This window comes from Protopterus annectens, chromosome 8.part0 (assembly GCF_019279795.1).
Source record: "Protopterus annectens isolate FY-2018-M chromosome 8.part0, PAN1.0, whole genome shotgun sequence".
NCBI lineage: Eukaryota > Metazoa > Chordata > Ceratodontiformes > Protopteridae > Protopterus > Protopterus annectens.
The window spans coordinates 1,105,083,800-1,105,109,666 of record NC_056741.1 but is presented as its reverse complement, the minus strand read 5'-3'; the positions used below and the strand labels follow the sequence as shown (position 1 = coordinate 1,105,109,666).

Below are 25,867 nucleotides of genomic sequence, written 5' to 3'. Positions count from 1 at the left end.
ATCCTCCAACCTTCTCCACATTATTATCCTCCAACCTTCTCCAAGTCCAGAGTGGGGTTTGCCACTACCATCTTGCAGGGCATCCTTTCCTCTCTCTAATCTTTCCATCCATCCACCCTCCTTTCAGCTTTGGGATTCATCCCATCAGATCTGACTGAAACAGTGAAACACAAAGAACATAATACAGTTATGTGCACTTACCATAAATGTAGATGTTCGAGTGTATTCACTGCTGCAGTATTTTTTCCATCCCTCCTTCCCCTCTTTCCCCATGGGATTGGGGTGGTTATTTTCCCCTCTTCTTTCAGATTGTTCCCTCCTCCTCCTGTGTACATACCATGGAGTTTCTGAGCATGAGCCCTTAAGCTTAGGGACCTTCTAGGGGGCTCCTGTCTTTTGGGGATAAGAAAGTAGTAAGGTTATGGTGGCGTCTGACTCCGTTTATACCCAGACATCTTGACATTGGTCAGGATGTCTGCCAACTTCAGGAAGAGGAGAAAATTCTTTGGTAGTCGGTACAGCCAGGGCGTCCACAGCAGATAATCCCATCAGTATTGACTGCAATAGCAAATACAAACATCTGCATTTATGGTAAGTGTACACAACTGTACTTTGCAGCTACTTTAGTCTATCAACAACAAACAAATCGTCCAGTATGTACCCTTCAATTTTTTCTCATGCTCTGTGGTAGAAAGGGCTGACAGGTGCCATTGCAAGTCCTTTCTAAGTGGATTGCATACTACATTTTTTTAAGTGGTGATCTACCTATTGGAAAATGTTGTTGACAAAGATCACCACAGCAGTAGTTGGCTGTTTCTAGTGCTTCCATCAGAAAATTTTTCATTACAGATATATGTGCTACCATTCTTGGTTGTCTTTTCATGCCTTCACCCAACATTGAAGCTTGGGCCATGACTTAAGGAACTGTTATTTCTTTGGTACTTCAGTACCACAGGACTTGACATTCGGAATCTTTCCTCTTGGCTGCCGTCTGGCTCCTTTTTTCCTAAGAGGAGTTTATTACTTGAGAGTTGGCCTAGTGGTAGAACCACCAAGCAGAGTTCTTGTTGTTAGCTAGAACTGGTACATTTATATGTTCATACATTTGGTGAACAAGCTCAAGACCTGTTTATCCTAGATGTCTTGGATCCCATGTCGGAGCTTACAAGTGCCAGTGTAGTCTTCAGTTTTCTTCCTGAAGGTATGAAGTCAAAGTCTGAGTTTGGGTGAGTTTATTCCAGAGTTGCAGGAGTATTTTGAGATGTAGTGTTGCTATGTTCTGTTGTATGATTGTATTAATTATTTTGAGGTGGAGTGTCCTCTGTTGTTGGAGTCAGTGGAGGTATTTTAAACCAAGGGTTTCAAAACACTAAGATGTCCTTTAATCTTTGGTATGTCAGACAATGGGCTCCTCCAAGAAAAAAAGTTGAGATATAGACAAGAGAAATCGTTGGAGGCTTTTTCAGTAAGATACCATGACACTCTTCAGTTTCTTTGTGAGGAATTTTTATATTGGGTGGCTTTGGCATAATAATTAAGGTCTTCACCTCATAGACATAAAGGGTTTGATTCTGACCTTGGGTTATTGTCTAGGCTTAAAATGGCCTTTCAGGGCAGATGTTCTTCGTGTTTCACTGTTGCAGTCATTACATTTGAGTAATCTGCTGGCAGGTTGCCCTCAGTTGGCCTGAATTCCAAAGTCTTGGGTCCTGTGTTGGTTGCTGTCTTCTCTTCCATGACGTCAGGTCATCAGGGGTATAAAATATGCAGCCGACGCCATTTTCTTTAGTCTTTCTTGCCACGCGGTGCCCGAAGCAGAAGCATTTCGCAAGTGCCAGTCGGCCGACTACTGAAGTATTCGTGTTTGAGTTTCAGAACCGAAATCTTCACTAAAGCTAAGTACCCCATTGGGGAATTTTTTTCTTGCTTTTTACTGATGTCAGAAAAAGTTAATAATTGTATTACTTGTGGTAAGCAAATACCTCATAAGGATTTCCATTTATACTGTATTCCTTGCCTAGGCCCTGATCACAAAGTGCCTGGCTGTCAGTTTTTTTGCTAGATTTAACCAACGCACTATTAAGCGTCGGTATATTTTTGCATCAAAGTATTTTGAAAACAGATTTAACTACCCTGAAATGTCGGATAGCAATCTGACTACCGGAGTACATAAAAAACGCAAAGAAAAGGACAGAGAAAGGCAGTCGAGATCCAAAACCGACGACGAAGCTTCTCCTAAGCCAGTCACTGGTACTCAGTAAGTCGCTTTCGCAGCCCCTGATACCCGCTACCTTCGAGTCGCAGGCCTCTACCGACACCCATGTGGAGTCCGGCATGCCGCAAGATACTCAAGGTATTGGACCGACGGATGTATCTCCCTCAGATGGGTCCAGAGCCGCTGAGCAGGCACCGGCTTCTGAGAGTGCATTCAGACCTCAACATTTGTATATCAAACCTACGACAGCTGCAAAACCAAAAACAAAAGCAACTTCTAAAACTAAAAACCGACGCATGAGCCATGTGCACAGGCCTCTATGCCTAAAAAACAGATGATCAAAATGGCTGAAAACCTTATTACCTTGATCAGGGGTACCCATCCCCCTCCAGATAAGAGGCCTAGGCAAGACACTGACTATAAATCTTCAGATCAGGTTTCTAATTCTTCTGATTCCTCTTCTGATCAGGAATTATCTATTCCTCCCTATTAGGATTCTGATGCTGAGGAGTCTATTCCATCTGCATCTCCTCCTGAGGGATTATTCCTTTGGAGAAACATTGCATACTTTGAGGGAGCATTTTCACTGGGAGAGTCGAGACTTATCAGAATCAAAAAAGAGGCTCGGGGATTTCCTTCTTCTCCCTCAGCACAGGCCTTTAGCCATTCCCCATGTCCGAGACATTGTGGATGATGTGTTTTCGGAGTCAAGCTTGACCCCTGACTCCTTACCTCCGGCTCCCAGTAAGCCTGACAGATATTACAGGGTCCCTGACTCACATAAATTTTTATTTAGAAACTCTGCTGCTGATCCTGAAACTATTTTACAGGTTCCAAAGGGAGTTAAGGCCTCAACAGCAAAAAATCCTACCCCCTCTGACAGATCAAGGGCACTAGACAGATGGGGAAAAAATGTTTATACATCTGCAACCTTGGCAATCAGGACCTTAAATTGTCAATTTCATATGCTTAAGTACTAACAACATGTTATGGGATTGCTGAAACAGAAAATGATGTTGATTTCAGATGGTGCAGAAAATAAAGAATTGCAGGAATTATTGCATGCAGCTGAACAAGTAGGAAAGCATACTTTGCAATGTGGGTTTGATTCCTTAGAGGCCTCCTGCAGGGCCGCAGTTACTGGATCTGTGATTAGGAGGCATGCCTGGTTAAAAGAACAAAATTTGCCTGATCATGTTAAAACTAAACTGCTAGATGCACCTTTATAGCATGATTCTCTGTTTGTTATTAAGGCAGAAGAGGTTTTAAAGAAAATGGAAGACAAAGCTAAGTCTATGCAAACTGTTAAAGACTTTTTACAAGTGCAGCCACCTAGATTCAGTAGACACTGGCCTACAAAAATTGTTCCTTTCCTGTGTCAGACAGAGCTCAAAGGGGCAAATCCAGATGCCCTAAGCGCTCCAGATACCAGGCACAAGATTCATACAGGTCAAAGCAGTGGGGGGGGGGGGGGCGCCTCTATCTCCAAATCTGGAGGAGATAAAGCGCAAACCTACAGAAAGCAATCCCAATGACTTCCCTCTGCCTATACCAAGCAGATGTTCTTCGTGTTTCACTATTGCAGTCATAACTGTAGGGTGCTCCTGCTAGCAGGCAGCCCGAGGTCGGCCAGAATTCCAAAGTCTGGGTCCGGCGTCGGCTGTACCAGCAAGTACCCTGACGTCAGAACGCAGAGGTATAAAGCTGACAGCCGACGCCATCTTCTCCAGTCTTTCTTGCCGTGCGGTGGAAAGCAGCTCGCAAGTCGTTGGTTGGCGCATTCAGGACAACGTGCTTTGATTGTCGTCGGTCCGAAGTTTCTACTTCTCTTCTCAAGCTAAGTACCCCGTTGGGGAATCTTTTTCTTGCTCCTCCGATGTCAGAAAAAGTTAATAATTGTATAGCGTGTGGAAAACAAATACCTCATAAAGATTTCCACTCTTACTGTCTACCTTGCTTAGGCCCTGACCACGACGTTTCTTGCTGTCGGTTCTCTGCCAGGTTTAATTCTCGCACTATCAAGCGTAGGTACGATTGGGCCTTGAATTATTTCGGTAGACGATTCAATTACAGGATGTCGTCGGATACTTTACCGACAACTGGAATTCAAAAGAAACGCAAGGACAAGGATAGGCCTCCGAGGTCCAAACAGGATACTTTGCAGCCGGAGCCAGCTTCGGCGGTCGTCAGTGAGGCGCTTTTGCAGCCCCTGTCGTCCGCCACTTCGGAACCGATGGCCGACACAGACTCCCATGGGGAGCCATCTAGGCCTAGTATTTTATCTGCTGCAGGACCTTCGGACGTCGCTCCTTCAGATGGGTCCGGAACCGCTGTGCAGGTACCGGCTTCTGAGGGGGTATTCAGGCCTACTCATATCACTATTTCTACTAAGGCAAAGGCAAAGTCAAAGACTCCTGTTAAACCAAGGGTTTCTTCTCAAGCTGCTTCGGATACAGCTCCCAAGACCCAGAAGCAATTACTACGGATGGCTGAGGATTTACTTACAATGATTAGGGGGTCTCACCCTCCTCCTGAAAAAAGGCCTAGACAGGATATACCTTATGATTCCTCTGATCAGGCTTCTGTGTCTTCTGTCTCTTCCTCTGACCAGGATTATTCCTTTCCTCCTTATGAGGATTCTGATGCAGAGGACTCTGTTCCCTCTGCTTCCCCCCCTGAAGATTTCTCTTTTGGGGAAACTTTACATGAGATGAGAGAGCATTTTCATTGGGAAGGTCAGGATTATTCTGCTTCCAAGAAGAGACTTAGTGAATTTCTCCTTCTCCCTCAACACAGGCCTTTGGCTATTCCTCCTGTACTTGATATTGTGGATGATGCTTTTTCTGAAGCTAACCTGAATCCTGATTCCTTGCCGCCTGCTCCTTCTAAGCCTGATAGATTTTACAGAGACCCTGATTCCCATCAATTCTTATTTAAGAACCCTTCTGTAGATCCTGAAACTATTTCACAGGGTTCTAAGGCTGCTAAGGCCGCTTCATCTAAAAATCCTATTCCCTCTGAAAAGGATTGTTGTGCCTTGGACAGGTGGGGCAAAAAGGTTTATACTTCTGCTACTCTTTCTATTAGAGCTTTAAATTGCCAGTTTCACATGTTCAAGTATCAGCAATTTCTTTTGTCTGTTTTAAAGCAAAGACTTTCTACCTTTCCTACATGTGCAGAGGACAAGGAATTACAGGATGTATTGCATGCAACTGAACAAGTTAGCAAACATAGTTTACATTGTGGTTTTGATGCCTTGGAAGCTTCTTGCAGGGCCGCAGCCTCTGGTACTGTTATCAGGAGACATGCTTGGCTTCGTGAGCAGAATTTATTTGAGCAGGTTAAGGCTAAACTGTTAGATGCCCCTGTTCAGCATGATGTTTTATTTGGATCCAAGGCTGAGGTGGTTATTAAAAAGATGGAAGAAAAAGCAAAATCTATGCAGACAGTTAAAGATTTCTTACAGGTTCAGCCTCCTAGATTTTCTAGAAATTGGCCCTCCAAAAATTGGTCCTTTCCCACGTCTGACAGGCCTCAAAGGGGAAGATATAGACGCTCCAGAGTTCGGGCGCAGGCTCAGGCCTCTTACAGGTCCAGACAGTGGACTGCTTCTTCACCCAGAAGGGGAGAAGACAGACCTCAATCACAAAGGAAGCAGACCCAATGACTCTCTCGGTTGGGCTACAGGTCCTCCTTGCCTGGAAGCCCCTCTCGGAGGAAAACCTTCTCTTTTCTACCAAAATTGGACTCATATTACCCAGGACAAATGGGTTTTAGACGTGATTTTAAGAGGCTACAAGTTCCACTTTCATACTCTGCCAAGGTCTTCCGGTTGGCTAGATCTGCCAAAACATCAGTGGTCAGAGGCCTTAAATCAAGTGGACGCTTTATTGGCCATGAGAGCCATAGAACCTGTTCCACTTCCAGAGATGGGAAAAGGTTTTTACTCAAGACTATTTCTGGTTCCAAGAAAACAAAACTCATGGAAACCTATTCTGGACCTCTCAGTATTAAATACCTTTCTGGAGATTCCAAAATTCAAGATGCTTACTCTGCAACAACTTCTTCCCATGCTCTCCCAGGATGCTTGGATGGTGACATTGGACTTGAAGGAGGCATACTTACACATTCCCATCAGACAGGAACGCAGAAAATACCTCAGATTCAAGGCAGGCTTGAGACACTTTCAATTCTCTGTACTGCCCTTTGGCTTATCTACTGCGCCCAGAGTCTTTACCAAGTGCCTGGCTGCAGTAGTAGCTTACTGCAGACTCCAAGGGATTCAAATTTACCCCTATCTGGATGACTGCCTTATTCAGGCAGACAGCAAGGATCTTTTACTTCAACATCTGCAGTTTGTTCAGCGTCTTCTCCTACTACTGGGATTTTCAGTGAACACCAAAAAGTCACATTTGATCCCCTCTCAACAGATGATATTCTTGGGAGCTCTTCTAAACACAAGCTTGCAAAGGGCCTTCCTTACTCCAGAAAAGCAAGTACAACTGACATCAGTTTTCAAGACCTTGGCTACTTTAACTCAGCTCACTGCAAGGAAATTCCTGCAGGCATTGGGCTACATGGCTTCTTGCATCCTGTTGATCCCAAATGCAAGGCTTCATATGAGAAAACTACAGTGGTACCTAAAGAGTGTATGGTCTCAGCATCACCACAGGCTAGATACAATGATACCTCTGATTCCCTGCCTCCAAAAAGAGTTCCTTTGGTGGTCCAGGACTTGTGCTTTAAACGAAGGGAATCCCTTTCGTCTGCCTCATCCTTCTCGGATCATAACCACAGACGCTTCGGTTTATGCTCGGGGAGCTCATTTTCTAGACAATTGCCAGCAGGGCTCTTGGACAAAGAAGCATCTTCCCTGGCACATCAACTTGAAGGAAATGTTGGCAGTCCAAAATGCTCTTCTAGCCTTCCAGAATCTTTTGCAACCAGGACATCTTCTGATTCATACAGACAATACCACAGTCATGTGGTACATAAACAAGCAGGGGGGCTCTCACTCTTACCCCCTTTGCAGACTAGCCATGAGTCTATGGGACACAGCTCTAACTCTGAATCTGCATCTTCAAGCTCAATTCATTCCAGGAAAACAGAATCTCTTAGCAGACAGCCTAAGCAGAAATCTTTTGGATCCTCACAAATGGATGCTGGACCCCAACTTATTCAACAGGATTACGGCAGTTTGGGGTTGCCCTCGGATAGATCTGTTTGCATCCCATCTCAATCATCAGTTGCCTCTCTTTTGCACCAGGTCCTTCCACAAAACAGCTTGGAAAGTGGATGCCCTGTCTTTCAGCTGGTGGAATCTTTCGGGATATGCCTTCCCTCCTCTTCCTCTTCTGCCTCGGGTGTTACTGAAAATAAAACAGGACAAACCCAAGATTATCATTCTGATAGCTCCAAATTGGCCTCGGCAGTTTTGGTATCCAACTTTAAGACACCTGTTCTTGGAACCTCCATGGATTCTGCCTCTGTCTCCTTCTCTTCTGTCCCAGCATCAGGGTCAGATGCTACACTCTCAAATCAAGACTCTATGCCTGGCAGCTTGGCTCTACAAGGGCCTTTGATTCCTTCTACTCTTCCCAAACAAGTTTTGGATGTTCTCTTAGAAGCTAGGCGGCCTAGCACTAGAAAATCTTATGCTTCTAAATGGAAAAGATTTTGTATTTGGATGCGGGATCGAGGTTCTGATCCTTTTTTGCCTGATATTTCCTCCATTTTACTTTACCTCTCAGACCTTTTGCTTAAAGGCCTCTCCTTTTCTTCCATCAAAATCCATGCTTCTGCTATCTCGGCTCATTTCAACACTGATCCCCCCATCTTTTCTCACCAGCTGGTGAGACAATTCTTGAGAGGGGCTAAGAATTTAAGACCACCCAGGACTCCTCCTGTTCCTGCTTGGGATCTTAATTATGTTTTGGAGAAACTTACTTTACCTCCCTTTGAGCCTGCTGCTGCTTCGGATATCAAGTTCTTATCCTGGAAGACAGCTATCTTATTAGCATTGATTTCTGCCAGAAGGGTGTCTGAGTTGCAAGCTCTCATGACTGTGGAACCATACCTTATTTTCCACCAAGACAGAGTTGCCTTGAGGACCAATCCTACATTTATGCCTAAGGTGATTTCTAAAGTGGCTTTAAATCAGACTATTCACCTTCCTACTTTCTTTCCAAATCCTCAAAACAAAGGGGAAAGGATTTTGCATTCATTGGATGTACACAGACAATTACGATTTTACCTGGACAAAACTAAAGATTTCAGAAAATCTGATCAGTTGCTCATCTCTTATGCCTCCAGCTCTCTAGGCAAGGCTATTTCTAAACAAACTATTTCCAAATGGATTGCTCATGGGATAAGGTTTTGTTACTCTCACTTTGGGAAACAGATTCCAGGTACTGTTAGAAGTCATTCTACTAGAGCTGCTGCCACTTCAGCAGCTTTTCTCAGAGGAGTTCCTACCAAGGACATTTTGGAAGCTGCCACTTGGAGTTCAGTGCATACTTTTTCTAAGCACTATAATCTCCCTTTATATTCTAAGTCTAGGGCAGGTTTTGCCTCTGCTGTCTTGCAGGGTCTTCTGGCTGCCCCTTCTTCTGCATAACCTCCTCCCTTCTACACAGCTTTGGGATTCCACCCTACAGTTATGACTGCAACAGTGAAACATGAAGAACATAGTACAGTTGTGTACACCTACCATAAATGTAGATGTTCGAGTGTCTTCACTGTTGCAGTCCGTGTTTCCCCCCCACCAATCCCCTCATATTTTTTGCTTGTTCTATCTTCCTCTTCCTTTGTGGTGTATTTGTGTTTCTTTTTGGACACCTTTTGGTTATTTTGGGGGGCTTCTGACATCTGGGGCAAGAAAGGCTGGAGAAGATGGTGTCGGCTGTCAGCTTTATACCTCTGCGTTCTGACGTCAAGGTACTTGCTGGTACAGCCGACGCCGGACCCAGACTTTGGAATTCTGGCCGACCTCGGGCTGCCTGCCGGCAGGAGCACCCTACAGTTATGACTGCAACAGTGAAGACACTCGAACATCTACATTTATGGTAGGTGTACACAACTGTACTTTATCTTTTGGCAGCACCCATAGGGGGAAAATTAGCACTTTTTGCTCAAAGTTGTCAGTTAATCACCCAGGACAAGTGGGTACTAAACATCGTATCACAGGGTTACAGATTCCATTTCCACACTCTGCCAATGGCAGATGGTTGGCCAGATCTGCCATAAAATCAATGGGCAGAGGCACAGAAACAGGTTACGTCCCTCATGGATATGGGGGCCATTCAGATAGTACCAGAACAGGAAAAAGGACAAGGTTTTTACTCGACTGTTCTTGGTACCCAGAAAGGACAAGGCCTGGCGGCCAATACTGGATTTATCAATTTTGAACACATACCTGGACATTCCAAAATTCAAAATGCTGACTTTGCAGCAGCTTCTGCCCATACTGGGCAAGAATGCTTGGCTGATGACATTAGACCTAAAAGAGGCATACCTGCATGTCCCAATAAGACAATCGTGCAGAAGATACCTCAGATTCAAGGCTTGCTTAATGCATTACCAATTCTTTGCGCTGCCCTTTGGCTTATCTACTGTGCCCAGGGTATTTACAAAGTGCCTGGTACCAGTAATTGCATTTTGCAGACAAAGAAGTATACAAATATATCCTTACTTTAGATGATTGTCTCATTCAAGCAGAGAACAAGGACAGTCTTCTTTGACATTTGGTGTTTGTGAAAAGGCTTCTAACATGCCTAGGGTACACCATAAACAAAAAGAAATTGCAACTGGTACCCTCTCAAAAGATAACATTCCTGGGTGCAAGCTTGAATACAACTGCCCAGATGGCTTACCTCATGCCAGACAAGCAAAGGCAACTGATTACTTACTTCAAACTGATGGCAACAAAGACCCAGTTATCTGCAGGACAAATTCTGCAGGCTGTGGGCTTCATGGCATCCTGCATCCTACTGAATCCATATGCAAGACTGCATATGAGGAAACTTCAGTGGTGCTTGAAAAGTTTATGGAGTCAGCATTCTCACAGTCCGGAAGCAACGATTCCTCTCATACCCTGCCTGCAACAGGAGTTTCTATGGTGGGCAAAGGCATGTCACCAAAACATGGGACGGCCCTTCACTCTTCCCCCTGCCAGCCAAACCTTAACAACAGATGCATCGGATTATGCCTGGGGGGCCCACATGGCAGAAAGATGCATTCAGGGCATATGGACCCCAAAACAAATGCGTCTGCATATCAACCAGAAAGAGATGCTGGCTGTTCAAAATGCCCTAACAGCTTTCAAGGACTTACTTCATCCAGGACAACTACTGATAAAGACGGACAACACCACAGTCATGTGGTATATAAACAAGCAAGGAAGCACACACTCATACCCCCTTTGCAGATTAGCCATGGCACTGTGGGACATAGCTTTGACCTACCAAATACATCTTCAAGCTCAATTCCTAACAGGAAAACAAAATACACTGGCAGACAATTTAAGCAGAAATGTTTTGGATCTTCACGAGTGGAAACTAAATCCACAAGTTTTCAGCATAGCAGAGAAATGGGGGAGCCCAGACATAGATTTATTTGCCTCTCCTGAAAATTATCAGTTGAAAAAATTCTGCACAAGGACTTATCACAGACAAGCATGGAAAGTGGACGCCTTTCCTCCTCTGCCTCTTCTCCCCAAGGTCCTCCTAAAAGTCGGACAAGAGAAACCAAAGATGATACTAATTGCCCCGGACTGGCCTCGTCAGTACTGGTACCCAGTCCTAAGGAACTTGTCTCAATACCCAGCTTGGACCTTACCTCAAAGACCGCAACTACTGTCCCAGCAAAACATTCAGATCCTGCACAATCAACTAAGGAACTTGTCTCAATACCCAGTTTGGACCTTACCTCAAAGACCGCAACTACTGTCCCAGCAAAACATTCAGATCCTGCACAATCAACTACAGACACTGAACCTGGCAGCATTGCTGATCATGTAGTTATACAAACAACACCTCTCAGTAAAGCTATGATGGATGTCATTTTGGAAGCCAGAAGGCCTAGTACTAGAAAATCTTATGCTGACAAATGGAAGAGATTCTGTGCTTGGAATCATGCACAAGGAAGTGATACAGCAGAACCAAATATTCCTCTGATATTAAAATACTTAACTAAGATGCTTGACAAAGGCCTATCTTTCTCATCAATCAAAATCCATGCCTCTGCCATTTCGGCTCATTACAATACAGAGCCACCAATCTTTCCTCATCCTTTACTAAAGCAGTATCGTAGAGGAGCCCAAAATTTAAGGCCTCCTAGAAGATCACCAATACCTGCATGGGACCTCAATTATGTGTTTGTTGGAAAAGCTTACCCTGCCTCCATTTGAACCAGCTGCTATCGCTGATATAAAGTTCTTATCATGGAAAACAGCTCTGCTACTAGCAATTACTTCAGCAAGAAGAGTTTCAGAGCTACAGGCCCTCATGGCTGTAGAGCCTTTTATCATATTTTACCCAGACAGGGTGTCTCTGTGAAAATATCCTACTTTTATGCTTAAGGTGGTTTCCAGTATGGCTCTTAACCAAACAATTTCTGCCAACTTTTTATCCAAATCCGCAGAACAAAGGGGAGAGAATTCTGCATTCCTTGGACGTACACAGACAGCTAAGATTCTACTTGAGCAGGACTAAAGCTCTAAGAAAAACTGAGCAATTACTAGTGTCATATGCTGCAGGATCAGAAGGAAAGGCTATTTCAAAGTAGACAATTTCAAAGTGGATAAGCCACTGCATCAATTTTTGCTACTTACACCATGGTAAACCTGTGCCCAAGGGCATTAGGTCTCATTCCACTAGAGCTACAGCTACTTCAGCAGCCTTTCTCAGAGGAGTACCAACCAAAGACATTCTAGAGGCTGCTACTTGGAGTTCTGTTCACACCTTTACAAAGCATTATCATTTGCCTCTCTACTCTAGTCCAGGGCAAGCATTGCCACTGCAGTGCTGCAGGGCCTTATAGCCGCACCTAATGCTGTTTAGCTCCAGCCTCCCAACCATAGCTTTGGAATTCTACCCAAATGTAATGACTGCAACAGTGAAACAGGAAGAACATAGTACAGTTGTGTACACTTACCATAAATGTAGATGTTGAAGTGTATACACTGTTGCAGTCCAGGTTACCCTCCCGCCATCCCCCTGTCATTCTGGAGTTTATCTTTCCTTCTCTCTCTCCTACAACCTATGTGGTGTATTTGCTTGTAGATGAAGGTAAAGTTTATTTGCATGTATGTATATATATATATATATATATATATTTGCTGCCTTTTTGGGGGCACCTGACATCGGGGGCAAGAAAAACTAAAGAAAATGGCGTCGGCTGCATGTTTTATACCCCTGACGACCTGATGTCATGGAAGAGAAGACAGTAACCAACGCAGGACCCAAGACTTTGGAATTCAGGCTGACTGAGGGCAACCTGCCAGCAGATTACCCAAATGTAATGACTGCAACAGTGAATACACTCGAACATCTACATTTATGGTAAGTGTACACAACTGTACTTTTCTTCATAGGTTCATAGCTGAATACTAGTCTTTCTGTAATTATACCTAATGATATGTGAGTAGGTTATAGAAGAGGGCACAGAGTTCTGTTATCAGTCTAATAAGAGTTATATAAAGGAGAATCTTTACCTCTCTGGCATGGCCTTAAACCTCATGGAGAATTAGGTTGCCAAATCTGTATGTTTTTTTAGATGGTATTGGATGAAAAATCATGACCTACAAGAACCCAAAGGATTTTTCCTGTTTTGTCATCTTTTTATTGTTGTCCATTATTAGTGTAGTTTTTTTTTTGCACTTTTTGACCTTGAAGACAAGGTAATTTCTGTTGCATCATTCACATGTACAGTGTTAAGTGCTGTTTAAAGGGAGTTAGTGTCAGGAGGGATTATGCTCCCAAGTGTTTAGTCATCCATGTAGTTGTTGAGACAGACACTGGAGTCATTGACATCTGAGAATAATTTGCCAAAAAGGAGTGGCGGTAGTGCAGAGCTTTCAGGAACTCCACTGGTGACGGGATGGTGAAGATAAAGTTAACCATACAAGATGTACCATTGACAGTATCATATTGGGGTTAGGTCATGGGGAAGGAGTTTCCTTGATCTGTTCAAATAAACTCCATAGTCATTCTCTCTATCACGTTTCACAATATGTTTACATGACTGATTGGTCCATAATTATTAAGGTCTGTGGAAAGGCCTCCCTTGTAAATTAGGACCACAGTAGTCTGCTTCTAGATATCCTAGATGTATCCTGATTTTTATGGTCTATTAATAATGTGCATAAGGGAGTATATTATGTTTTTTTTTTTCTGCATACCATTTAGATAGCTGTTAGGGCTTGTTTGAGGATTTTCCTGCTTTCCCTCAGATGCCCAGCTTGCAGAAACAAAGGGGGATTTGTACTGGGCTGTTTATACTGGTCAACCCTCACTTCCACAAAAGATTTCACTAGAAAGCAGCCCCACCATCTCCTCTCAAGCATTGGAAAGTGGTTTTCCATGGATAAATTACACCTCCCTTTGTGTTTCTTGAGTGTCAGCTGGCCTCTTCCCCTGGGAAAGGTGAGAGGGCCATAATTCTTCATGCATGCTTGACTCCTGTAATGCCAGGGCCATTAATTGAACCTCAGTCATCTGTGTCAGAGTAAGAGCTCAATTCCACTGAGTCACAGAGCCAGGTTTAGTAGGCTGTTTTTATTACACAAAATAAGCTTTCTGGTGTCTCATGGAACTAGGGTGTCTGACAGTTCTGAGTTCAGAGATGATTGTTTTGGATTTAATTTTGGGCCTGATTTTTTTGCATTGCACAGGAATGGATATGACTGCACTTTGTAGCTGGAAATTAGCTCTGGGTGTATATTCTTGTATGTTAACTGTATCTTTTGGGTCTGTTTTGTTAATACCATTTTGTTTGACCTTATTACATTTTTGTCTCTTTCCCTTTTTAGGATGATGTTGTAGGAAAGCCTTATTATTGCTACTTTTCTTGACAACAAGTTTTACTCGAGTGAAAGTTTGCTTTTTTCGATTTTAGTGAGTTCTTTTTGGATGGAGTTGACCTTAATTTTGTTGTGTTGACTTGATTAAAGTCTGAAGGCTTTGTACTTTTTTCTTTTAGTTTAATCATTTGTTGATTTTGTAACTTCCCCAATTAAGCTTATTTCAGCATTTCCCTCTATATTTATGCCTTGTAAGGACAAATTCATCAATGCAGTAGTGTTGCAGAAGACCATGACTTTGTGGTGAGGAGTAGACTAGTATACAGTCCCACTAGATTGAGGTAATTGTTCAGTTGCTGTTTCAAAATCCTTTAAGAGTAACATCTTTATTAGCAAGCAATTTTTATTAGGTAATTTCATTATCATTTTGCTATGTAAAGACATCCTTCTTAGTGAGTGATATATAGCTTTCCACTTTCCTTCTGTATTTGTATGCTTTTGCAGGAATTCCCTTTTAGTCAATTAAGTATGTATCTTTTTAAACACAGACCTCTTCAAAGGCGTCCCCAGATTCAGTAAACATGGCCTTCCTTTGACAAAACCAAACTGGGATGGATCAAGTGTGTGGAGGTCTCCTAAGTCCTTGTTGATAATTTCCATGATAATTCCTTCCATGGCTTTGCAAATAAGATTAGTCAGACTAATGGGCCTGTAGTTATAAGGATCTGTTGAGGATCCTCCCTTATAAAGTAAGGTGTTACATCTTTATTTTTTCTTGATTTGCAGAAAGAACAGTCTCCTTGCATGAGAGCAAGGTGATACCTATAGTATGTGCATTGATGTAAGGTTCATTTGCTATGAACAGGAAAGGTTCTGTAAAATGCATACAGAATTGGAGTAGAATAGAGTTTGAGCCCATTCAGTAATCCACTAAGGAAATGCATCTTTTGTAAATCAACTGACAAATTGAGAATATATCTTATTTTATAGGTATATAATAGACAAATGACCACTAGGGCCCTTAAAAGCCTAGCTGTGCAACCCAAATGTGACCTGCAAATTTGTTTTGTATTTAATTTATAGAGGCAGTTTACTTACTGCCTGTCCAAGAGAGACATAGGAGTCGGACTAGTGGTGAATTTCCGATTACACATACATTGGTCTACATTGCGCTTAAATAGGGATAGGGAGGAGCTCTGCTTCACACTGATGTGGAGCCTGTTCCAGAGAATGGGAATTCTCTGAAAAATATATCTGTCTTTCCAACATGTCCTATTTATGTTGTAAGCGAAATTATCCAGGGATGTCTTGTATGCCAGGCAAAGATCACCTCTCAGAACTCAGAGACAGAGCTTTGAGGCAGTCAGCGTAGGACATTGTGTTTGCACCCTATATTCTTTTTGTATGAAACCTTTGTGGACATTCCAGTTGCTACATGTGTCTGGTCAGGTACATACCAAAGGGGACATTATCGTCTTATGATGGGCCAGATGATGACCTCTCTGGACCTAGATCCCATGCCCTTGCTTATAATGTGAGCAATGTAGAAGGATTTGCTTACTACTTTTGGACACATTGATTGAAAGCTAGGTTACTATATCTACATGAGTTCCCAGATCCCTCACTAGTGAATCAACTTTTAAGGGTGTTTTATTGATGAAGTAGTTACCAGGGATGGCAGATTTCCCAAAAGGTAGTATAATGGGTTTCTTGGTATTGAGTTTTAAGCTGTGTCTTTGGCATCAGTTGTTTGTATTAGACCTTGCTGAATGGTGTTCTCATTTTGGGGGGACTCAATGACTCCTCCCAATTTGCAGTCATCTGCAAACTTGGTTAGCCAGAGGCCTTTGACATCTGAGAAGTAGATGCAAAAGAGGAGTGGGCCTAACACAGAGCCCTAGGGGACTCCACTGGTGACCGGCCTCCTTGTGGAGGTGGCCTCACCAATTATAACCTCCTGGGTCCTGTCAGTGAGCCAGCTAGCTATCCAGCATATTGTAAGGGGGTTTGTACCTAGTTCTGTAAGTTTGTTGACAATGCTAGAGTGGGGTATTGTATCAAATGCCTTACCCATATCTAGGTAGGCAGTATGCACTGTTTTCCCTTCATCCATTGTCTTAGTGACCTCTTCAAAGAAGTCCCCAGATTCAGTAAACATGACCTTCCTTTGACAAAGCCAAACTGGGATGGATCAAGTGTGTGGAGGTCTCCTAAGTCCTTGTTGATAATTTCCAGGATAATTCCTTCCATGGCTTTGCAAATAAGACTAGTCAGACTAATGGGTCTGTAGTTATCAGGATCTGTTGAGGCTCATCCCTTATAAAGTTGGATGACTATTGCAGTTTTTTTAAGACTATACTTAAATAAAGAATCCAGGGGTTCTGATAAGATGTATTTTAGACTATTCAGGAGGAGTCCTGGGATGTTATTGGGGCGCATTGAGGCTGTGTTCTTGGCTTTAGTGCGTGTAGCCAGTGCATGTTCCCTAGTTATAGTTGGAGGGGTTATGTTTGAGGGTAGTATTGGGGGGATGGTTGGGGCTGAGAGGTGGGTAAAGTTGGAACTGAATTTGTCCACTAGCAGGTTGAGTATATTGCCAGGCTCGGTGAATGTGGCATCATTAACCATCAGTTCAGTACATTGCTGTGTGCTGCCCTTGAGGTTTCTAACATAGTTGTAGAAGACCTTTCACCTGGGCAAGTATCTTAACCTGAAAGTTGGCTTTGCTTGACCTAATTAGCCATCTTAGTTGCTTGTTAACTTTGGTGACAGTTTTTATCATTATGGGAATTACCCTTCCTGATTTTTACCATATTATTTTTCCTTTTGTTGCATATCCTGTTTAATTTGGAATGCCACTAGGGTTGTTTCTTTCTGGGGTAGTTCCAGGATTACGTCTGGTAGGTATAGCAGCCTCTCTGCAGCCTTTAACATAGTTGTACATAGTTTCTGAGAGCAATTCAGCATAAGCTGGTGTATTCTTGGGGTTTGAAAGGACAAGGAATTTTGACAAACCATCACTTAACAGGTAATTTTGTCTTGTAATAGTTCCTAACTTAATGATTTTAATGAGATTATGGAGTTGATTTTTGTTTTATGCATAATGTATAATGTGTAATGTATGCGGCACCAATCCTACCCGTATCAGAAAGCATGATTTTGCTAGACTTGTGACATGTTACAACAAGATTGCCAAGTTTGCTAATAACTGCACCTTCAGAACCCATCACTGTCAGGCTCTAAAGGAATTACATTGGCTAGAATTTCCCCAACTACTCAATTACCATCAGCTAATCATTGCCTACAATATTGTGAGACATCCTGCACTCTCACCTACTCTTGCCTTACAAATCAAATCATCCCCTTCGCTCCACTGACAAATCACTCCTTTGTATCTCTAAGACTAATAGCACTGCAGGTAAAGCACTATTCTCCCATAACGTAGCTAAATCCTGGAATAACCTTCCCCCTGCTTTATCTTCTGCCTCCACTATTACACTGTTCAAAAACTCACTTAAATCACACTTAATGAATTCCTGGCTGTGTCCATGCATTACCTAATCTTCACTGTTTCTACCACCCCAGATAGCTTCATATCCAATTATACCTACTGTAATTTTTCTACAGTATCAGGAATTATATTTTCTGCTCAAGTTTCTAATAACCAGAAACCAAATAAAATCCGTACGGCTTCAAAATAAGCAACAATAAACCAAGTAAGAAGCCTCCACGGTGAAGCAATAAAGCCCCGAACGGCCTGGAAACCTTCTCAAGACTTTTTTTATTAAGCACAAAAATCCACCATAAACGTTCACTGTTCATTTTCGTTTGAAATGCACTTCATCAGATGTGGGCTGACATTATCTGTACCACATATATAGTTGGCAAAAAGACTGCAATGTAGTAATTAACCAATCACAATCCATCTTGTTCTGCCCTGTCCCCCGCAGGGCCGCTGCCGTAGTGGATTACCTCCAAAACTGTCTTCTAGCAACAGGCAAACACCTTAATGCTATTCCGGGCCGATAATGCTTATCTAGTGTCAATTTGTGTTTCTGTATCGAAAGTTGTATTTTTTTATCTAGTGTCAAATTTTGTTTTTGTATCAAAAGTTGTATTTTTATCTATTGTCAATTTTTTTGCTTCTGTATAGATGATCATATTGTTATCAGTTTGTTCAACTATTTGTTTTTTCTGTACTGAATGTGGAGCTTTTCACCCTGGGCCTCCGCTGTAAATGGACTTGTGTCCAGTCGGACTATCCCGGTAAACAAATGTAAAATACAATGAATAAAATTTTAAAGGAGACCGCTTTATGTCAGACCTTACCAGGTAAGATGACACATTGGAGGGTGCACTGTTTTCCCATGTTTGTGAGCACAAGCTGTAGTATACTGGAGCAGCTAACAGGCATATTCACAATTTGGTTAAGAGTGTTTGTAATTATGAAGTCCAGGAATCTCTGTGCCTGTGGATTTCAGGCTGTGTGGGATTCCCAATCTGTTGTAGGACAATTAAAGTCTCCCCATTGGTATGGTGTTAGGTTGGATCTTTGTGAGCTTCCTGGGACATGGAGCGTGACCTGTAGCTAGCTACATTGTGATACAGGATTTTGTCTGTGGTGATCTGCACATGGAGAAACTCCAGCACATCATCCTGTTTGACCACCCTAGAGGTATGCTCGTTACTGGTGTGTATTGAGATACCTCCACCTTTAGCCTTTGTCTGTGCAGCTACTGGTCAAAAAGTGTGGAAGACACTGAAACCTTGTACTGTTGGGGTACTCTGCTGTTTTAAACCATGTCTCAGAAACTGCACAGATATCTATATTCTCGAGTGTCAAGAGGGCTTGGAGGGAGTGTAGTTTTTTTTTTTTTTTTTTTTTTTTTTTTTTTATTTATTATTTAGGCTCCTGCCATGGAGCAATACCACACTGAGGTTCTTTTGGGATGATTTTGCTATGTAGGTAGGTTTGTCAGTTTAGCATTGCCTAAAAAAGTCACTGTGGGCCGAACAAAGCCTTAGACACTATTCAAAAGCCTAGAGGGGAAAAGATGCAGACCATCTTTGTGAAAGCATTGTGTTCTGTTGACCATGTCCTCCCATGCTGACAAATATTGAAGCCCTTAGAATAACACCTGAAAGCCAGACAGTTGTTGAAATTAAATATGTTTTGTTCATATTGTGGCTTCATCCTCGGTGACTGTAACATGCTGTTCAGTGGCAGGCTCATATCAGCATGAGCCATAGTCTGAAAGCTCCATAATGTCTCACTTCATATAGTTCAGGGAGGTACATCTGAGATCACTTACACCTACATGGACTGTAATGGAATCATACTGGTACCTGTGGAGTAATGATTTGATTGCATACATTATTTGGCAGATCTTGCCTCCAGGTAAGCAGATTATGTATCCTTTTTCCCAGGCTTTGGAAAGAATGTTACTTGTACTTTCTTCATTTCTGTCACTTTATAAGGTGGCATGTTCTTTTGCTTTGCAAAGTGAAGGCCTCTGAAAATTGTTTTAATTAAGAATAGAATGAATCTCTGTTTATCATAGACACTAGGTAAAGGAAGACTGAGGGTAGTTTCTTTTTGGGTTATTGGGAAATCTTTTATGGTCTGCAAGTGATTTTAGTTTAATCATGAAGATGTAAACAGTTTTTAAAAACCTATGGTGTTTAAAAACTGTTACTGTAATTATTTTGGGAGACCATTCCCTGTTTAAATGCAGTGCATTTTTTATAATATTGGAGGCACTGTGTGACCAGATTATTTTTGTTTTTATCTTTGCAGTACTGCTGTCCTGATTACCTGAAGAAACGAAATGAAAATGAACCATCACAGTCATCATCAACACCTTTATCAGTCTCTTCAGCACAAACAGTTCAGCCACAGACACCAGCCACAAATAAACAAGCCTCATCTGGTCCTAATTCAGTACAGCCAAACTCCCAAGCGCAGACACCTACATCAGATTCTGGTAGTATTTCAAACAACTCTGAAAGCAAGCTTATCATGTTGGTAGATGACTTCTACTATGGCTCAGATATTGGGAAGAAAAACCAATATCTCAATTGTCCCAAACCACCTACTGCATTCCGTTGCCCTATTTGTGCCAAACGACTTAAAAATAATATAAGGTAAGTCACTTTTGTACTGTGATTTCTGTGTGTTTACAAAAAGCAAGGGAATATCTTGAATTAATTCTGATTTAAAATGTGTGCATTTGGAAAGCATAGTGAAAGCTGATAAATCAGTACCTGTATAAGATGTGTATTGTAGGCAACTGTAGTGATGACTAGAGCATTTTTTTTCTGAAGTCTGAACTGTGTCATAGTTTCAGAGAGTCTTAAATACTAAGAGTCTGCATTTCTTAGGTTGGAACTTTATTGGTTCATTTTGTTTTGTTTTTTTCTTTTCTGTCTCTGTTACTAGCCTGCTGAGCTTCAGGCTTCCACTTTGATACCGTTTGCCCCCTGCTACTTATGACTTGTTTGTTTCAGATAAAGGGTGAAGGCTGAGATCCCAGGAGCAGTAACTCATTTAGCTTGCACATCATTCTGAGCCTGTTGTTGTAGCAAGGGTCCCCAGAGTGCTGTAATCCTGGGTGCAGTGTCGTTATTAGTCTACACTGGACTATGCTGCTGTTGCAGATGGATTTACAGGGCAAGCAGGTTGTTTCCATTTAGTTCCCCAGCCTTCCCAATAAGCATTCCATAAAAATGGCCTACTGCTTCGACCTGGGTTTGTCAGCAGCCTTGAAGGCCTGTCGCTCCAGTACTGTCAACTCAGCTTTTCATTTGAATTTCTTTATATGTTTAGAATTTTTCAAACCTGTGTATTACACATTAATAAAGCTTTTTTTTTTTTTTTTTTCATTTGATTTAGTATGTCATTGAATTGTTTAGTAGTATGTTGTCCCCCCTTTTCTATCCTTAGGTTTATGAATCATATGAAGCACCATGTTGAGCTTGAACAGCAAAATGGAGAAGTGGATGGGCACACAATCTGCCAGCACTGCTACAGACAGTTCAACACACCATTTCAACTACAGTGTCATCTGGAAAATGTTCATAGTCCCTATGAATCCACAAGTAAGATTTATTTGATCATTAGTTTGAAAAGCAGTAAGAGAATGACATTTTTAACTCTTACTTTGAATGTGCTTAATGTTCAGTACAGTACCTACCCTGTACTTTTCATGATTCTTTTCAGCAGGATATTGTGATAGATTTCTTTTCTCATTTAATTTTATTTATTTATACTGACATACATTAAGCTACAGTTGCTTATTTTCATGTGAACAAGTTATGTACATGTACAACACAACACAAACATTCCAGAAGCAGATAAAGCCAGATATTGCAACAACCATAGAACATTTTTAAAAGATGACAGCAAGTCAGCATTAAGTAACCTTGTTGGTAATTGCTTACCAGCTGTAGTTGCATATAAACATTAACCCTTTTGTGCCACCAGTGGTCTAATATACTTCAGTATTTAAAAATGAAATCCTGTTTTTGATCTGGCAGCAGTAGCATTACATGGATTTCTGCAGCCTTTCATAGTTTTGTTAAGAAAGATTTTATGTTTTATTGTTGTGAAAATTCTGTGTATTATATTCTTATTTGCAACACTTCAAACAGAAGATACATAGCCAGACATTTCTGCCTCCTTTTTAATGTTGGGTTTTGGTAAGCATTTAGCCTTAAGAAGACCTTTTGAAAGCTCTTTTAAGTTATTTGGAAAAAAAGTCCATTTAATAACTGTATATTTTGCTGTTTAAGTGGCAGAGGCATACTAATGTGGGGGCAGAGGATGCAGTCCACCCTGAGTGCCAACTGTAAGGAGGTGCAGCCTTCTGGATTGGGTTTTCATTAAAAAATCAATTTTTTGCCTTTTAAAAGCTTTTCACGTTTAAAACGAGAAAAGTTTAAAGAAAACCAGAGATGGATCCTTTAAAGGCATTCTTTTTTTAAGAATGCTCTCTGCATCCTTGCATGTGTTGACACACCTGTTGCTTACTCCTTCTTTTCCACATTCCACATGTGGAATTTAAATGCAGGACAGTCATGCTGCCACCGTGGGTAAAATGCCCTAGTAACGGATGGCAGGTTAGTTAATTTCCTCAGGCTCAAACCTGTACCTTGATTACAGGAAACAAGAGCCCAAATCCTCTACACAAACTACCAAACTACTGAAAAACAAGTTTTGGTTTATTTTCAAAAAATTGTAAGCTTCAGTGCATTTTCAAGGAGTTGTGTGCTTCTGCTGTGCATGCTAACTCATGTTTCAGTGCACAGCTGTTTTGTTTAGTAAATGGCCATAGCACAACAGGTAACATGCTTGTTTTTGATGCAGAAGGCTGTGGGTTCTGCTCCCACAGAATGTAGATAGATTGCTGGTACTGTATTAGACTTTAAGGAGGATGGGGGGGTGGTGGTGTTGTAGTCCTTAGTGTGTCCTTCTTTGGATGAGATGCCTAATAACTGTGAAGCTGTTGTCGGTTTGCCATCCATTCCCTATTGCAGTATTGCCAGCTTACCATTTTTTTATGTAACATAGGCAGTTTAATTAGGTAAGCTTGCTAGAAGCAAATGTCCCTATTTGGTGGTAACCTGGGAGCACTGTCTGGTTAAGTGACTTATTCAAAGTCAGACAGTAGGCAAATGGAAAGGGAAGTCAGTATTCAAGCAGAACCTGGATCTATGGATGAGAAACAGAAATTTTACCCTAGAGTTGCCCCCTGTACTACTAATGGACAGAGGCAGGTACTAAATGCTTTATTCCTTGCATGGGTCCTCTCAAATATTCTATGGTATGAACCCAGTTATTCTTATTAGGGGTAATATTTTTTATAACATGCCTATAGCCATAAACCATAGGCCAGTCTCTAACCAAATGGGATAGGTTAATTTGTGCACAAAAAGGGAAATTGGCTAGGCTTAACATGGCCAGCTAGGGCAGCTAGCCTAGTATTTACATATGATCCCATGGAAGGAATCAAACCATATACCCTTGAATGTAGAAAGCAGTTCTTTAACAATTAACAGTTCCGTGCATACTGCCAGACAGTTGGCTGAAGGTTAGTGTCATTCTAGGTGGATTCATTATGCTTCAGCTTGGAATGAAATGATTGATAGTTTAGCTTGCTTTGCAAAGGATGGCCTGCACCTCTAATTCAAAGGCTTCCATATATTGGCTAAAGCTTGTTGCCCCTATAGTACTTTTCTCTGCAGAGTCTATTTAATAGACATTCCAGGGTAGCAAAGTCATCAAACCGCACTTAGGACTACACTAAGCTGGCTCTTCTGAGTTCCAGACGTCTCAACAAATTGCATGATTTTGAGGTTCTCCTGCATCTGAAACATATCCATGTTTGTATAATTAATGAGACTGTGTTTAAATGTAAACAAAGTCCTCTCCCATTGTCTGGGTTTTGCACCTTCCTTGCCTTCAAGTCTGCTAGTAAGTGCAGTGTTCATCTAAACAGTTGCCTGCTGATAAAACTGAATTATTAAATAAATGCTTAAAATGTGTTCCCCCTCTTTGCAATATCTGGATTTCAGGTAGTAAAAAAAAATAAATAAAGGCATTTTGTTGGCTGCTAATTTTGAAGCATTTTTTCATGGTAGGAAGGAAACAAATCAGAGTTGTCAGATTTCCAAAATCACAGGTAAGGACAGCCACCATTTTGAGCAACTTAAAAAAAAAAAAGACCTTTGTGCACAGGACTGAGTTTTCTGGATGCTTGATGTTAAAAGGGGGGAATGGAAAGGGGCAGTAATAGCATCCGCAGTGACATGGGAGGGAAGATTCACAAAGCCCTGGAGAAAAGTAGGGCTTCAGAGCCTTAGATGGGCTAGGACACTGCACACTAAACATGACCTTTGAGCAAAGCTTCACCTGCATCCCCAATCTCGGTAGAAGCAAGTTAGAGGGGGAAATACAAGCTGATTCACAGAAAGTGTTCATTTTTTTTTACATGTTTACAGTTTTTTTTCAAATAGCTATATTTTCTCTGACAAGTATAAATTATACCAGCATACTGGCTTGTTCAGTCACGCTAATGGTGAAATCATGACTACAGACAATTTCTAATAAATTAATATGACATGCATTTAAGTTAAGCAAAAGTAAAGGAGAGCCTTTCATCCACTGACAATAACCCATCCACTTAGCATCTTCACCTGTTTAGAGGAAGCATGAAGTACTGTACTCCTAAGGCTTCAATTTTTAAAGCAGCTGTGCAGATAAAGAAGATTGCATACAGCATCTTCAAACAGCTTATAGGGCTAAGAAACAAAGCTTAAATTAAAATGCAGTTCAAAGATTGGTTAAGTCAGGTTTAATTCCCCATTTAAAGATAATGACAAATTAAGTTGCTTGCGCATCTAACACTAATACACTAACACTTAACATTCACTATCAGTATCATTCACCATTTGAGAAAGACAACCACATTCACTTGGCAACAGTTCAAGACAGCGATAACACCGCAACACTGCAAAGGTGTCTCTAACAGTCACATTTAACGTATGCTGTATAAACAACTCCTCAGATTGTTCAGCACACTTTACCTATATAGTCAGCTGAACAATCTGAGGAGTTGTTCAGCACTCTTTACCTATGTAGCCAGCTGAACAACTCTTCAGATTGTTCAGCTGACTATACAGGTAAAGAGTGCTATTCATACATTGTATGCCCAGAAATTTCAACATGCTCAGTGCACAAGTCTGAGCAACTCTGTTAGTAAAGCCAAAGCTCTCAGATCATTAAAGAAGCACTAATAGTCGCTGGCTCGCTGCTGACCCTAGGTCTTATCTTACCGGTCAAGAGGGGAAAATGAAGGAAACAAGTCTTGAAAAAAATGCAGCCTTTTTATGTGACAACTGACAACAGAAATCAGGGTTTCCGCATGAGGACCACACACGTTTCACTTATCATGAAACACACTGTTATTAGTTGCCTTGAAGATCTTGTGAAATGTAACAGCTCCTGTAGAGGTATGCTGATTTTCCTGTGCTATGATTCTATAAGGTTGGCATTTTGAAACCTTTCTTTAGATATTGTTGACATTGATTAATTTACACCTTATAAGAAGCACAACAGCGGCAACACTAAGAGATTGCAAACAGAAATGTCTACATCTGAAGTTGTTGTCTTCATTTGATCTTCAGCCTCTGGGTTCTCGGATCCGGCACTGATCCGACTCAGTCTCATATCCAGCATCTGATACAAGTTCAGAGCTCCTCCCCTCTCCATAATGCCCCTGTCTCCTTTCTCCCTTCATATCTCATTTGCTGCACTGATGACGGCATTGCGATCCATGCTCTCTGCTAAATTTATTGGGTAAGTGACTTTATTATTCCTTTTAGCTCTATTTTTCTAATATACTTTCCCCCCTTTTTCTGTTTTTCTACCTCCTGTCATGCTTCCTGCATCGGTTAAAACAAAAAAAAAAACCCTCTTTCTCTTTCCTGTCTAACTCGTGTGCGTGGTCTGTGTGTGAGTGAGTGTGTTGGCCCGTGTGGTTGGGAGTATGTCAGAAAGCCCCAAATCAGGCTTCTGAAAATGCACAGTGTGGCCACAAGCTCTCTCCAGCTGATGGGCACACTGTGTGCATTGA

The 25,867-nt window shown here is 41.7% G+C and overlaps 1 protein-coding gene across 4 annotated transcripts in view; it reads left to right on the top strand.

Annotated features, from left to right (window-relative positions):
- Positions 1-25,867, top strand: part of POGZ (pogo transposable element derived with ZNF domain) — a 2,357,128-nt gene that overhangs the window by 1,545,034 nt on the left and 786,227 nt on the right. For all 4 annotated transcript variants that reach the window (XM_044080634.1, XM_044080633.1, XM_044080632.1 and 1 more), the window contains 2 exons: positions 20,032-20,378; positions 21,178-21,332. In XM_044080634.1, coding sequence (XP_043936569.1) covers positions 20,032-20,378; positions 21,178-21,332 — 502 coding nt within the window. The remainder of the gene's footprint in view (positions 1-20,031; positions 20,379-21,177; positions 21,333-25,867) is intronic.